The sequence below is a fragment of the Conger conger genome, chromosome 11, assembly GCF_963514075.1.
Source record: "Conger conger chromosome 11, fConCon1.1, whole genome shotgun sequence".
In the NCBI taxonomy this organism is placed as follows: Eukaryota; Metazoa; Chordata; class Actinopteri; order Anguilliformes; family Congridae; genus Conger; species Conger conger.
The window spans coordinates 31,890,488-31,906,427 of NC_083770.1; the positions used below are offsets into that span (position 1 = coordinate 31,890,488).

The 15,940-nt window shown below is 47.0% G+C and overlaps 1 protein-coding gene across 2 annotated transcripts in view; it reads left to right on the plus strand.

The window, feature by feature from the left end:
* si:dkey-91m11.5 (PH_BCR_vertebrate and RhoGAP_Bcr domain-containing protein) overlaps positions 1-15,940 on the plus strand; it is an 86,501-nt gene that overhangs the window by 59,609 nt on the left and 10,952 nt on the right. For both annotated transcript variants that reach the window (XM_061260447.1, XM_061260448.1), the window contains 8 exons: positions 6,075-6,196; positions 6,831-6,996; positions 7,185-7,304; positions 8,106-8,181; positions 9,137-9,241; positions 10,288-10,362; positions 11,016-11,113; positions 11,519-11,647. In XM_061260447.1, the coding sequence (XP_061116431.1) occupies positions 6,075-6,196; positions 6,831-6,996; positions 7,185-7,304; positions 8,106-8,181; positions 9,137-9,241; positions 10,288-10,362; positions 11,016-11,113; positions 11,519-11,647 (891 nt within the window). The remainder of the gene's footprint in view (positions 1-6,074; positions 6,197-6,830; positions 6,997-7,184; positions 7,305-8,105; positions 8,182-9,136; positions 9,242-10,287; positions 10,363-11,015; positions 11,114-11,518; positions 11,648-15,940) is intronic.

Here is a 15,940-nt window from a genome sequence, read left to right on the forward strand (position 1 = left end):
ATTATATTTTACCCAAGGGCACCACAGCATCTTTGGATATTTGATCCTGTATGTTGCCTCAGTACTTGGAGTCTAGGAGGCTCTCAGCAAATGGTTTTAATTACACATGTGCACCTACATTTTACACAGCCATAAGTACATAGCTGTGTGAGTGCAGAACCATGTTTAATGTGTGTAAGCTGAATGCAATGTGTAATTACGTTAAGTGGTGAAGGTTTTCCGTTCAGTAAGTCACACGTTGTGTTTACATAATATCAAGTATTTTATCCATATGTAATTACAGGTACATGGCCACTGTAATGTTAAGTTTTACTAATGTGCAGTTCGTATCAGATCTTATAATGACTTCAACTGACAACAGCGCTGCTGTGCATAAGTGCATTACCAGGTTGGCTTCAGGCTCTTTATCTGTTACGTGTGTGTATGCGTAATGTTTTCATTTGCTTTTTTTTTTCTGATTAATGTAGTTTTTGCTGCTGCTATAATTGTTCTTAATGCATAACATGCCCCATAAGTGAAATTGATTGTTACTGTTCTGTAGGTGTAAGTAAAATGATGAGCTCCAGTGTGTTACATGGCGAGAGACTTGCTCTAATGTATTGTTCTGTTATTAATGTAGCCATATTCTGTGTGTTGTGTCCTGTGTGTTCTCATGTCAGACACAGAGCCATTAGGTGATAATATATAATGAAGTATAAAAAAGGAAAAGGAATTGGTTCAACTAAATGCACAGAATAGTACTCTGCCAGATTCAAAATGAAACTTTTCATTCAGTCTGGAAGTTTTTGTTGGTCATTTTGCTTTCCGCGAAAGCAATATTGTGAAATGCATACACCTCCAAGCAAGCAGCAGAAAAGAAAGCGGTTTGGAGAGAGGAGAGAGGACTTGCTGTTCCTCTCATAAAAAAGCAATTGTTTCCCCTGCCAAGGACAAAGTCAATAGATTGGTTTCTCTGGATACGGGGGCTGTCACCCTTGCTCCTGACAAACACCAGTGTGGTCGTTGAGAGAAGTGTCTGAGCTCAAAACTAGGCCCAAGGCTGCTCTCTCCCTCCCCCTAGACTCTGAGCTCCTAGTCTCTTTTACAACATCCATTAATTGGGTCCCCTCCTCTTGCTGGCACGAGAGAACTGCTGCCTGATTGGCTCCTCTGATGTGGGCAGATCCGTGAGGGTGCTTGGCTGACCCCCCCTCCCCCCCCCCCATGCGCCCCCCTCTTTGGCAGAAGAGTAGCATTCTCCGATTCTTAGCTCCTGTTACACCATGTAGACATTTCCCTAATGAACCCTCTCATTCCATCCCTGTGGCTCTGGGAGTGGGGGGTGGCGTTATTGGATTTTGTTCTGGTTTGCACCCACCCCCTAGCAGAGGGGTAGCAGTCAGGCAGAAGCCAACCTCTCCTCACACTCTGATTGATGAGACGGGAAATGAGGTCGAATAAGGCAGGCCCATGACGAATAAGTTTGTTCCTCATTCTGGTAATCTGAATGCAGTGTCTTCACTGGAGGACTGAGTTTTGCCAAGACTACTAATGAATAGATAATAAGCTAATAACTAGAAATCCTTGGTGGCACTGCAGTGTGTGTAATCCTATTCAGAATGGGATTAATGTGATAACATTTACAATGGAAGAATTGTTGTTGCATGGCTGAAGAGTGAAGTCCTCATGACTCAAATGAGAAGCAATTGTAATTTATCAGATCATCGGCATGGCGATGTAGGTTGAAGGTCAGCTAATGGTGAAAGACTGATTAATCATTGTCAAAGCACTGATGTTCAAACTACATCACTGCTGTAATCGTGACAGCCCATGCTAATTAGAACCGTCTACATCTTCAGTAATGGAGGTCAACTGGAGATCTCATCAAAGGATGTGCGTCCCTGTGTTATGATTGGTGGTTTCGCATCAAGTGACACCATTCATGCAGCACTGAGAATTTAAATCTTTGGCCCCCACTTGGCAGGGTTAGAAAGTGTCTGCTTGTGTACCTACCAGGTCAATACTGTAATTAGGTCTGTTCATGTACCGGAGGGAGTGCTCTTCCTCTGGGTGGCAGAGGCCTCTTATGGGGTTACAATTAGATCTGACTCACTGCCCACAGTAGAGATTTTGTGTGTGACACTGAGTGTGTAGGTGTTTTATGTGTCTGACTTTGTATGTAAGTGTCTGTGCATGTGAGATATCCTGTGTGTCTGTGTTTGTGACTACCCGTGTGTGCGCGATAACTGTGTTTGCGTGTTATGAGTGTTTTTTGTTTGTGATGGTCGTGTCTGTGAGTGGTGATGTCACTGATTTTCAACACATCATAACCATAGGCCTGATGGATGCACCAGTCTCCTTTGTGACTTTCACATCAAGTTCTGCTCTCCCAACTTGATTCTACTGGACCCAGCCCCTCCTTGGCCCTGTCTTGTCTTGTGCCAAGATGTCGGCAGGATGTCTAGATTTTACACTTTTGGTTCAGCTTCTATTGAGTTGGGAAGGTCTGATGCTTGCAGTGGAGGTGTACGTGAGGGTATCCTGTGCCATCTGTGTCAAGGGCAGGGGATTGGGACCACAAGGCCTTTTGTTAAAATGACTGCTCCTTGTGCCTTTTTCTTGCTCCCAGTTCTCGATTAAATTTGTGGGCACTGGCCAGACTGTCTGGGTTTGGGGTTGGCAGGAAATTGTCTGTGCCCATAAATCACATTCCATACCTGTGGAGTGAAAAGACTCTGGAACATTCTGGAAAAGCTGGTAATTAAACTATAGATACCCCAGTGACAGGACAGGCTCGAGGGCTTTCAGCTGAACAAGGCAAGAAGAGCCAAAGTTAGGACACCCGTCCCTTTCTCAGATCCGTATCTCTCTGGATCTCTGGGAATTGTCTTGGAGAGCCGGGGCCAGAGAATCACTTTAATGAAACAAGTTTGACCTCTTGAGTGTGTGAGTCAGGCCGTCTGAGGTGCTGACTCAACTCTGACTCGCCTCATTTTGAGCCTACATTCCGGTGATACAGCTCCACAAAAACACAATGCAAGAGTCCCAGACCCAGATGGGAAAGCCCACAGCCAGCTTTCCTGCTCCTTACCCCCACACCCCCCTCTACCCCTCACTCAATATCCTGTTTCTGAAGTGTAGCCCAGATCCCACGCCTCACATTCCTGGAAGTTACCTCCAGCACTTCTTATCAAGCCAGCGAGTCCCCCGCCCATCTGCACAGAAATGTACATATACCCCCCCCCCCACCAAGCAGTTACTCAGATGACCGAAATCAGAACCACTCCCTGAGTTCACTGGAAAAAAATGGAAATGCATGGGTTCAGCTGGCCTCGTTGGCATGTCATGAATGGACAAATGTATGAATGGAGGACATTTGGTTGACTGTGCTCTTTTTCAGTGCATTCAGAACCTCCTCCACACAACATTTTCCAAAGCGGAAGAATTTATTTGACGAATATTGGTACTACGTTTATCCGATCTCTTTTTTATTTGATCATAAATAAATGAACGACAGAATTTGGTACCTGCCTGCCATTACCACTCAGTCGGGAGTGTAGATTTCGATTTCCTGTCAATATTTAATAGCAAAGGGCCTTCATGAGTCTGCTGTTCAAGGCGTTTTTCCAATAGTCCCTGGCCCTTACAAGTCAAGCCTTTATGGAAGATTACCAATGTCATATTTCCCCAGAGACAGGCGCTGATAAACTGTCATTTTGATGCATTCAGACAGCTCACTCATGACCAGCTTCTTTTTCTTCCTTCCGTTTTTAAAGCAGTGCCCTCTTTTTCATAATGGATAGTACAATTAGGGTAAGGCCTACAGTAATAATTACAGCATCCCAGCAGCACAAACTATATATAGAATTCTGTATTTGCATGTGACAGGGGAGATTGGTGGGTGTGTGTGCGCATTTACATTACATTAATGGCATTTGGCAGACGCTCTTATCCAGAGTGACGTACAGTTGATTAGACTAAGCAGGAGACAATGTTCAAGGGCCCAATGGCTGTGCGGATCTTATGTGGCTAGACTGGGGATCAAACCACCGACCTTGCAGGTCCCAGCCATGTACCTTTACCATTACGCTACAGGCCACCCCTATACTTGGTTTTTGTGTGCCTGTGTGTAAATTTGTGTGTGCTGCATATGTATGCTTCTCTGTGTTTACTTGTTAAGTGATGAATGAAACATAGTTATTAGTTTCAGAACTCTTTCCTTCATCTCTCCATTCTAAAGGCTGAGCACAGGCTCCCTACTGCCCTAAAATGGATCCCAGTGCTGTTGGTAGAACCTGGAACATAAATCCTGGGTTCACCTCCCAGGCAGGGAGTGTTTGTGTGAATCCAGGGGTGTGGTTGCCAGGTTCCTGGGTCATGCGAGTGCTGTGTGTAGAATAAATATGTGCTGTTGGCCTGGATTTCTGAGGTTATAGTAAACTGCTCAGTCACTGGCACCTTCCCACTGGTTTGAGGAAACCCAGACGTCACAACACCATGTCATCGGCATCCGGTGTGATGGCATGCCTGAACTGGGGGGTAATGGAGAGTTGGAGGAGTGGGGGCTCACTTCCCGAAATTTTAAGCCCTTACTGAAAATGCGGCTGGGGAACTTTGAAGGATCCACTCTCTGTGCGTGTTTGTTATGCAATAATAAAGCGTAAACTGGAAGTGGAATACTCAGATCGGTCTTGTTGTTTGTACCACGGATTTCCTGATTTTTTTCCCCTCACACTATTATCTTGGAACGGCCCTGGTTTTTGGGAAACACAGGGATTGGGGTGGGAGCTGGGGTATTACAGGATGGCTGTGTGTCTGTAAGTGCTCAGTCACTCTGTTTATCCCTCACGTATATCTGCTTGGGGATCACTGCACTGTGGCCTTCCGGGATCTTCCCGCTTAGGCTTGTTGCAGACGGTTCACTTACTGACTCTGACGAGAGATACGTTCATACTGTATATTTTCCCATTGGTGGATAATCTACCCTAATCCATGAATCTCCTATAGTTAGCATAGAGTGATCTGGCTTATTGGCTCATACTGCACAGAAGCAGAACCAGAGGGATTCTGGGTAGATAGAAAGTGACTCAAATGTCACAGGCACTGTTGCAATGAAGTCCCCCTGTTCTCTCCGCCCCCTCTGGCCAGCATAGAGAGCATAGTCTTAGGGGCAGGATGTGGGTATGCTGGCATCCCACAAGAGCACAAGCTTGTTTGTTACTGTCCAGGGGAGCTTTGAATGGCGTTCACTGCATTGAAACCCTATATTTGAACATGGGCCTTGGCCCTGCAGTATTTCACTGTGAAAGTGTTCTACTTTCAGCACATGTGAGGCATCATATGTGATGTTGCATGGACCATGTGCAATGCTAGGGGCGAGTGCTACTCATTACTCACCCAAATCTGTGTCTTTATCACTGACCTAATGGCTGGATATTTGGGAGAGAGCAGCTCCACTGAACCATGGAGGAGGTCTGGATTGTCAAACTTGCTGCGATGTCACTTGACCACTCAGATGACTTCATGTTCAGCAAGCCAGGATGATGTGTTTTAAGCTGATATCACTGCTGTTTGACACACCAGACACGCGCTTGGCTCTCCCTGCAGTTCTCCAGTAGGGTGTGATTGGTGGACCTACTCATGTTTAATTTTGTGACAGGGAGGCGCAAAGCAACAACCAGTTGTGCTTCTTGGTCTACGAAACAAAGTGCCATAGATTTAAATTAATGCAATGGCACCCCCTTTTGGTAAAATGTGGTAAAACAAGGAATAAGTGTGTGTTTGCAATGATGCATGTTACATATGTTTATAATAAGGTTTGTGTCTATGTTTTGTGTATGAGCGTATGCGTGTATATACACTAAGTGAGAACTTTATTAGATACATCTTTCCAGTACTGGGTATGACCTGCCTTTGCCCCTAGAACAGCCTGAATTCTTGGCATGGATTTTAAAAGGTGCTAGAAACATTCAGTTTATTGGCCCTCTATTGTTGACTGGGATCCACTGAAACATTGCCAGGGGAGGCCATGTGATTGTTTGATGAATAGATAGATGGATGTTTGGAATGGTCTGTTGATGTCCTTCCTCCTGTAGAACCGGCAGCTGTTGAAGGACCGCTTCATGGTGGAGCTGGTGGAGGGAGCCCGTAAGCTGCGTCACGTCTTCCTCTTCACCGACCTCCTGCTCTGTGCCAAGCTGAAGAAGCAGATCGGGGGGTGAGTGCGCTCCTCTGTGTCTTTTCCCCTTCGCTGTATTCTCACCTCCTTATGCTCCCCCTCTTCCTTCTCTTTTTCATTCTTTACTCTCCTTACTCTGTTTACTCTTCCTCTGCCTCCACTGTTCCCCTCATTCTCACTCTTCCCTCTCTTTGCCTCCTCTCTCCTTGGTCACCCTCTGTCTTGACCAGCACGCTGTCCTTCATTCCATGTGCTATATCTGTGATGAGCTATATCTGTAATGAATCCCTATTTCCAGGAAGACATTGTGTTATTGCTTGGATCTGGACAGGCTGTGTGTTTCAGTCACACTTCCATCAAATAACTGGTGTGATATGTTCTCTTCTAACTGTGTTCTGCAGCTGGATTAGCTTCAGTAATGCAGTATTGATTTGTGGACATTTCTGATTTCAGTCAGGTACACGTAAGGGTCTCTGTTTATGAGGGTTTATTAGCTGGGATCTGTATGTCATTTGGACTTTACTGACTGGTGGAGTTGTGGCCTTTGGACTGACGGGTCCGTAGGCTGACCCAGTCGCACAGTCATGTCTGTAGTCTGAGGAGATCTGGTGTGGTGATGCTCTAATTAGAGATCTTGTGTCTGACGGATCTCTCCCCATCTCCACCACCGCAGGAAGAGCCAACAGTACGACTGCAAGTGGTACATCCCCCTGTCCGACCTCACCTTCCAGACCATCGACGAGTCCGACTCCTCACCCATACCGCAGGTGCCAGACGAGGAGATCGATGCCATGAAGATCAAGATCTCGCAGATCAAGAACGAGATCCAGAGGGAAAAGGTGCGTCATATAGGGAGAGAGCGAGAGAGAGCGAAGGAGTTTTTTTTTATTTTGTTGCTTATATGGCTTTTTGAGAATAGATTAAATATGTTACACTACATTCGGAAATACATGTCATTTCATCGGTAACAGAAGAAGGGAACGTTAGTGGCAGCTTGAGTATTAAGTGATTTTGAATGTGCCTGCAGAGGGCCAACAAGGGCTCGAAGGTGATGGAGAGGCTGAGGAAGAAGCTCTGTGAGCAGGAGTCCCTTCTCCTTCTCATGTCCCCCTGCATGGCCTTCAGGGTGCACAACCGGAACGGCAAGGTGAGCCTCATGGCCGAACGCAACCCCTACCCCAAAACCTCCATCCCGTTCCTCTCAGACGAGGCTGTCAGCACTGCCTCTATACCAGCACAGTCTCCTTTCAACTCATATTTTCATCACTCAAACCCCTGGTCTGGCTGCCATTCAGGAGCTACATACCCATTACTAACCCTGATGCTAACAGCTTGTGGATTTTATGGTAATGGTTCTTGGCCCCACTTCCCCCTGGTGTGTATAAACAGCTCAGTGTGCCGCTGCCTGTTGTTTATTATTAATGTACTCTGGAGATGCCCGGGGGACTGACAGTGCTAACAGTTTCTGCATTGCTGTAATACACAAGTGCTGCTTCACACTGACTGGATTACCTTGAGTCTGCAGCCTTATTGTTTCCCCCCTTTGTTTCTTAGCTGACTGCGTGTAAGATGATTTAGTACTTAGGGCTTTATCTCGCTGTATTAGGTGGGGCTAGGCAGGCCCTGCGGGGGTGGGGTGGGGCGGGGCGGAGGTGATTGTTGTAGTCGTGGAGAGGGTTTCTAAGCGACCGGGCGGCGCTGTGCTGCAGTCACATGGTGGGACTGCGGAGGTTGTGCGCGAACAGCTGCGGCTGCCGTCAGGGACTGCAGCGGTGACACATCTGTCACCGGCTCAAAACTTCATTCAGTTATTCATTGGGGGGTGACATCACAAGCTCTCTTCGTCATTTTTGTGCACGACATGTACTGTAGGCATTCCAGTGTGCCTGTGAGTGGCTCATAGCTGCGTGGCTGTAGGTCCTGAGGTTTGTCCTGCATTGTGTTTCAGAGTTACATGTTCCTGATCTCCTCGGACTACGAGAGAGCTGAGTGGAGGGAGATCATTCGGGAGCAGCAGAAAAAGTGTGCGTGTCCCTCACCACCATACACACACACACACACACACACACACGCATGCGCGCACAGACACACACACACATACAAACACACACACACATACACACACACACACACGCACACACACGCACGCACAGACACACACGCACAGACACACACACAGACACGCACAGACTCTCTCACACTATTTCCTGCTCCCTCTCCCCCTCGACCCACTGCATTGCTGGCCACTGTCCAGCCTGTTAATCAAACACACTCTGTCCTGCACATCGTGGGGGGGTCTGTCTCCACAGGGTGAAAAATTTACACTGCAGCTATTTTCGGTCTTACCTTTCATCCTGTGGGCGCTTTCCCCTGCCCCTGCACATTATGCTTTCAGACCTGGTCTCTTGTGTTAAAGGCACCTTGGGTGGTTTTACAGGGGAAAAGTAATCCAGTGTGTGTGTTTATATCTGTCTGTTTGAAAATATGTGTCTGTGTGGTTGTGTGGGTATGTGTGAATATTTGTGTCTGTGTCTGTCTGTCTGTCTGTCTGTCTGTTGGTTGTCTGTGCCTGTGTGTCTGTGTGTGTATGTATACACTCACAGAGCACTTTATTAGGTAGACCTTTACACCAGCTTGTTAATGCTAATATTTCATCAACCAATCATGTGATGTCTGCTGATGTCCTGGGATTTCCATGTGAAACAGTCTCTAGAGTTTGCAAAGAATGGTGAGAAAACTAAAAAACAGAAGCAGAAGTTCTGTGGGAGGAAACACGTTGTTAATGAGACGTCAGAGCAGAAGGGCCAGACTGGTCAGGACAGCTGACAGGAAGGAGACAGTAGCACAAATAACCATGCATTACAACAGTGGTATGCAGAAGAGCATCCCAACGTGTCAAATATCTAAGTGGATAGGCTACAACAGCAAAAGACTTGAAAATAGGTCTAATAAATATATATGTTGAAATCTGTTCTGCAGGTTTTAAGAGCTTCACGCTCACTTCTGTGGAGCTGCAGATGCTGACAAACTCCTGCGTCAAACTACAGACAGTCCACAGCATCCCGCTGACCATAAATAAAGAAGGTACCTTCGCTGGGGCAAGGGATTGTGGGACTGGGAGGGGGCAGAATTCTACCCTTGCGGTTTTGTGAAAAGTTTTTGTTTTGTGCTGGCTCAGGTTTTTACATCAGGCATCAAGCTGTTGCTGAGTCACAGGCTATTCAGTCTCGACAGACAAAACATAAAAACATAAAAACATATCACTCAAACACAAACGCCCACAACACACATGCACACCCACACATGCGCATAACCCTGTGGCAAACGCTTATCCACACCCACACGGACCCCCGCACTCACAGAGACACACATACAAGGACACTTAAACACACAGACACACATATGGACTCACTCACAACATACATATATGTGTGGACACACACACACACACACACACACACACACACACACACATACACTCATAAACCACATAGTCATATAAAGAAAAATCTGTATGTTGACTAGTTTTCACAAACTTTAGTATAAATAAATTAATTTATAGCTTAGTATAGTTATATAGACATCTGTGAATCCAAAATGAGTATAATGGTATACAGTATAAATCTGTGATTAAAACCCAAGTCACACTATTGAGATAAAGGACAATGTTTCACTGTGAGGCAAGATTTAAGCAGAGAGGTACACAAAACAGAAAAGGCATTTTTTTGCAAATGTGCTCCAGAGCAGCGGTGGTCTACTAAATAATTCTTTGGGACTTCTTGTTTGATGTTCTTGTGGGTGTTTTCCTCATCGCTGTGCTAATTTTAGTGAGAATTGGGACTCATAGAGGAAATGAGGTCACTGTGTTCCAGATGGTCTTTGAACCCATGCGTGAAATACAGGTTATGGCAAAATACGTGACTGAAAGATACAATGAACCATAATTTAGTCTATCCCCACTGTATCTGAAAGTTTAGGAAAAATTGTGTCTTTACTTATCAAATATTGAATAAATATATGGATGTATTGTACCTTGCACAGGACAGACATACGGGTACAGGCATGTGTGGCATTGCACTTGCTCCAGGGGAAGGCACACAAAACCATCTCTGTCCCTCTGTCTGTTTCAGATGATGAATCGCCTGGCCTGTATGGGTTTTTGAATGTAATCGTCCACTCCGCCTCAGGGCTCAAACAGAGCTTAAGTAAGTGTGCTCCGCCACTCTCCTGTGCTTCCTGTGTCGTTTGATGGATGAAAATGTTGTCACGCACTGAGACAGCCACTGCCGCGGTGCCCATGCCCATCACCCCTCCCCGAACCCGGCCTGGTTATCTCTCTGCGCCTGTCTCTGGGCAGAAGGCAGGAATTCCCTGTTGGAGCAGATGCTGTTCCGCAGTGACGGGAACACCGGATTAGGCGGGGACGCCGTGTCCCCGATCTGGCGTGCGAGGGCGGCTCCGCCCCGCTGGCTGGGACACTGCGGCAGGCTTTCACCTGACCGCACTCCACTGCACCTGACTGCTCCCCTTTCACGCCTCAGGCCTTTATATTGATAGCCAGCCAGACACTGTCTCTATGTAGGTCAGCACACACTGCCTAGGAACCCTGTTATGATGGTTTTATTTTTATTTTTTTTAATATCTAAAAAAAGTAATCCCTTAAACGGTGACCTGAGTTGAAGTGGCTCTCATCGCTGTTGTTTTGTTTGGAACTCAAGCATTTCCTGTTCACCAGTGTTTAACCTTCCTGCCTGCCATTGTCACAAGTGACATCTGGATCTGGTCTGATCTAATTTTCTTGGTATCAAGCGGGCCTTCCAGCTAACTTCAACCCTAAACTCTGGTGATTTTCCTCCAGATCTGTACTGTACCTTGGAGGTGGACTCTTTTGGCTACTTTGTGAACAAAGCCAAAACGCGAGTTTACAGAGACACCACCGAACCCAACTGGAACGAGGTGAGGCCTGCTGATCATTGGCTCACAGTCTGTCAGCAGCTTGTGGGCATATGTCATCCGTCAGTCACAGTCCATGTGTAACGTGTACCAGGTCTTGGCTCCCACAAACCTTGAAAATCCCTGATTACTAACCAAAGAGCTTCGCACAATCCTAGAAAATCTCCATTTACTATGTGCGGTTGGTCCTGATCCTGGGATTCAGGGACATTGTTGCCATTTTTCTATGGCTTTATTGGTTGTAGTGTGTGCACACTTGTTATGTGGCCTACTGTACATTTTTTAATCACTTTTGGGGAATAGGACCTTGAAGGGATTATAAAATCCTGTAACCTGTTACCTGTCTGGTTATGTGAGAGACTCCTCCAGGGTATTCCTTGCTAACGGTCATCTCTGTGCTGGTACTAGGAGTTTGAAATCGAGCTGGAGGGATCGCAGACTCTGAGGCTGCTGTGCTATGAGAAGTGCTACAACAAGACCCGGCTGAAAGAGGAAGGAGAGAACACCGACAGAATCATGGCTAAAGGCCAGATCCAGGTGAGGGTGACAAGTATTCACTACCTCAGGAACACAGTGGTTGTGTTTCTGCCCGTGTTTGGAGGGCCCGGCATACCACCGCATACAGTATGTGTCTCCAGATGACCTTGTTGTCGTCACCTGTAGGTGTATTTCCTCCAGTTAGTGCTAGCTCTCCTGTAGCTCCCAATGTGCAAAATAGTAATTTGCCTACTATGGCTTTTTGCTGAAAGCATTGGGGAAATGGGGGTAATGCAGCTAACGGACTGCCTCTGCATGAGATAGATGTTGATGAAAGCGTAGTACTGTGCAAATCGCAATGTAGCAGCAAAACATGGCCTGACTTTTGAATCCAAACAGATCCCTCACAGACAGATGGCATACATTTAATCTCTGAGGGACCACTGACCTCTCAGACAAATCATTTTAACTAGAATAACATGATTAGTCCCATACAATAGTGCGTTCTACTTTTCACCCCAAACATGAACAATGATTTGGGCACTTTGTCTACAGTTCAAATGAAGAAAATATCCAATATCAGTTTCAAAATCAGCATGTCGTTTCAAGCAGATTTTTGCTGAGAGGTCAACTCTCAGAGCATGCGAGCCTGTCACCCATTATATGGAACAAATTGCGACAGGAACATTTAGTGATTTCAAGAGCACTGAGATTGAAAGCAGATGCCAGAGTTTAGATCTGTGCGATTTATTTAATTTCATTTAAATTTTGGACTGAATACCATGATCCAGAGAAGCTTGAATATTTCAGTCTAGTTGGGAGTCTCAGCCTTTCAGTTTCACCCTGCTGCAGGACGACCCACATGCACCCTCACACCTAAAATGGCGAATCAGGAAGAAATGTTCAGATGGCCAGCAAAAAAATGTTTTGTCTGCTAAGCATTTACAAACCATTTTGCCCGACAACGCGGAATTGTCCTTGCTGGAGGTTAGAGGAGAACATTGTCCTTTGGGCAGTGGTGGGGTTAAAGTATTCCCGATTATCACACTGCATTAAGCCCTGGAGATGTGGCGGGTCTGTGACGCGTGAGTGGAATTATCCTTGAGACGTCCCTGTCCTCACCCTGGGCCTGGAGATGCGTTGCAGCTCCGCCTGCCTTCTTGGTGTATGCTGACTCTGAGGACCTGGAGCTGCCTCTGATTGCATTATGAGTGACCCTGAAAGGAATGAGGCAGGGGGGATAAAGACTCCTCCCCCATTCGTGGGCTGCTCACAATGGCTGCAATAGCTTTCTTTTTTTTTCTTTTTTTTCATTGGAAACACAAAGCGGTTCTGGGCCAGGGCAGCTCATTAAAGAGCCGGATATATCAGCCCGTTGGCCGAAGCCGAGAGGATTGATGTGCTGGTTCTCTGGTGTCCCATTCACTCTCCCCCCCCACTCCCCGTTGCCTCGGGCCTGCCTGAACACATGAATGGTGGCCTCTGTTGAGTGGTGTCCTATGACACACTATAGCCCTACAGGAGGACTCTGGGAATGGCCTGCCTGCTCACACCTCTCTCCCGGCCCTCATCTGTGTAAAACGAAGCTTTTGGGTTTCCATATGCATATACATAAGCTGTATTTGTCTTTTCACAAAGTCTACATATCTATTTTACCAGCATCTGATACTGTTTGGCCCCTTATACTGTACGTTTAACATATATACCACATCATCACTTGGCAGTATGGCTCTTAGAGACTGAACTGTCCTGGCTGTATGGTTCTGAATGCCTCCCCCCCATGCCGATATGTGTTGCTTGTGGTAGTGGTGGAAAGAGGCCGGAGTATCGTAACCGAGTCAGCCCCAGCAGACAGCAGACAGGGTGTTGTGACAGAGGGTGGATTACACAGTGCCGGTGGGTGCACAGGGTTCATTGCCTCAAAGCCTCTTCTGGAGGGGCTCCAACCAATGGGAAGGTGCGGAAGCAGAGTCCCCTCTTCCCGGGTGGTCACATGGTACGCATGGTGCGGGTAGGTGGGCCAGCTGTGTGGCCAGATGTCTCCCAGAGCCCCTGCCTGGGCAACAGGCCTGACGCACCCATCCCCCATTTTGTGTAGCTAGGACAATGTGGACGAGGATCATCATGCCAACAGGCAAGGCCTGGGGCTGTAATGGGAGATAGACAAGTGTCTCTAATACTGAATAACTCATGAAAAGACCACCCCCTCTTTCTTGCTCTTTCTTTGTCTCATTTTGTGTTAGACTGTTCATTTCGTGGCTGGTCATGGTTGGCTGTATATGTGGCTTTAAAGTGGCACCCTCAGTACCTGTTTTCAGTGAGTGCTAATAGCAGTATGTGTTTTGAATGTGATTAATAGACTGCACTCAAATACATTCATTCATTTACCCCTGCAATTCACATTTGATGGATTTATCTGTTTCTGAAAACCCAAAGTGAACAAACCGTGTCTCATTTTGTTGTATGTATCATCGATTAGTTAATCTCTTGGAACAGACCACTCAGGAGCCTGTGATGGGAGCATTGTTGTGTACAGACGCTGTAACTGTTATTGATTGAGCGATTTTTGTTTAGCCGGTTGGCATGATGTCTGATAATCTCTGGCACAGATATTGATCCTCTTTTTATCCAGCATAATTAGAGCAGGGGGTCGGTAGCTTGTGAGCCTGGGCTCGGGGCTCAAGCCTGATTCATACTGAAAGTGTCGCATGATGTTTTGCATTTATACTTCGGCAAAGGTCTGTGATTATGGTTCTGTTGTCTCTATGGTAACAAGACGGCAAACAGCCAATGTTTGTATTTTTAAATACTCAACACAGCGTAGCCTATCCATGACCATTCATTTCTGTGTTCAATCAACACCGTGCAACAAAATATGACTGTGTCCTCGACACAACAAAATTCTACAGGTGCGCGACTTCAGTTAAAAATGTCATATCATCGAAATCAGGCTCCCCCCAACCCCAGCACACGTCCCTGACACTGGTGCGTGATGAGCGATCGATGGGGGGAGGGAGAGGGGGAGCGAGGTGGGGAGACTGGGGTCACAGTGTCACAGCGGGGACAGGAGAAGGACGTGTGCATGGTTGTGTGCTCACACGAGCAGGGATTAGCACAGGAGGGGCGGAGCAGTGAGGAGCAGGAGGGCGCAGAGGAGGAGTGTTAGGAGGACAAGGAGGCACACAGAGCAGCGATGCATCACGCCACAGAAAGGGAGGTCCCCTAGACACCTGAGGAAAACTACAGGCCCACCCTTCCAAACCGCTACCCCATCCAGCCAGCCCTCCCCAGGGACTCATCTGTCAGTCATCTGGTCACACAAGGGGAATTTTCAGGGCTTAGCGCTGGAGCCGTAATCCAGAGCTCCATCTGGGAGTGGGAACAAAAGAGGAACCGCGTGGACGAGACACCACGGGGGGAAGGCGGAGAGAGAGACAGTCGTGTGGAGGCAGGGTCGGAGGTCTGAAGTGGGACACGGGACACTGAAAGACCTGAACAGAGGAGAAGGCATGAGCCTGCGCAGGACTTTCTCAAATGTAGCGTCAGCCCGCTGGGGAGGATGAAAGAGGGACGGAAGGCTCCATAGAGTGATTGCACGATACAAAACGGCATGCTGGGTAGTTTTGTGGAATTGGTGAAGCGACTCCCTGATTCGTAGAGGGATTGTCTCCTGGACAGTATTTGCGGGGCTTTTGTGTGTTTGTTGACTGTTTTGGTGCGTGGGTGGGAGAGAGGTGGGAGTGAGGATGAGCGTGGCAGAGGCCAGAGAGAGTGTCGAAGAGGAGACCTGCGGGCAGCTTTTGGACAACTGCTCGCTGGAGTGCGCGGAAGACAGGGGTTCCAGCAAGCCAGCCAGCACAGGGGCTCGCTTGTGGGGCCGCGTACGGAACGCGCTCCTGAGACAGAAGGTAATGTTCTGGCACCTTCCACCCAGCCCTCTCCTAGAGCTATGCCAGGCCCAAGAGCTGGAAGCCAGATCATGCAATCTTTTATACTGCCATTGATATTCCTCTTTTGAATTGATCTGTTTTTTGACTGCCTGTGTATAAAGAGCTATCTTGTTGTATGTTTGGGAATTGTAACATTTTAATTAATTCCTTCATTCATTCATTTAAGGAATGTTGTTGGTTGAGTGGGTTGATATTGCAAATGACTGATCCACCGATGAATGAATTAAGTGGGCTTTGGTGTTTTTTTTATTGCTAGATAAGTGCTTCTTGTTTCTTTAAGCACTAATGTTGGTTCCAATCGGGCTTCTCATTTGTATTTAGAGGGATTAGCAGCCTGTGGGGGGTGGGGAGAATCACAACTGTACTGTTGGCCTGCATGGGAACACTGGCAGCCCAGTATTAA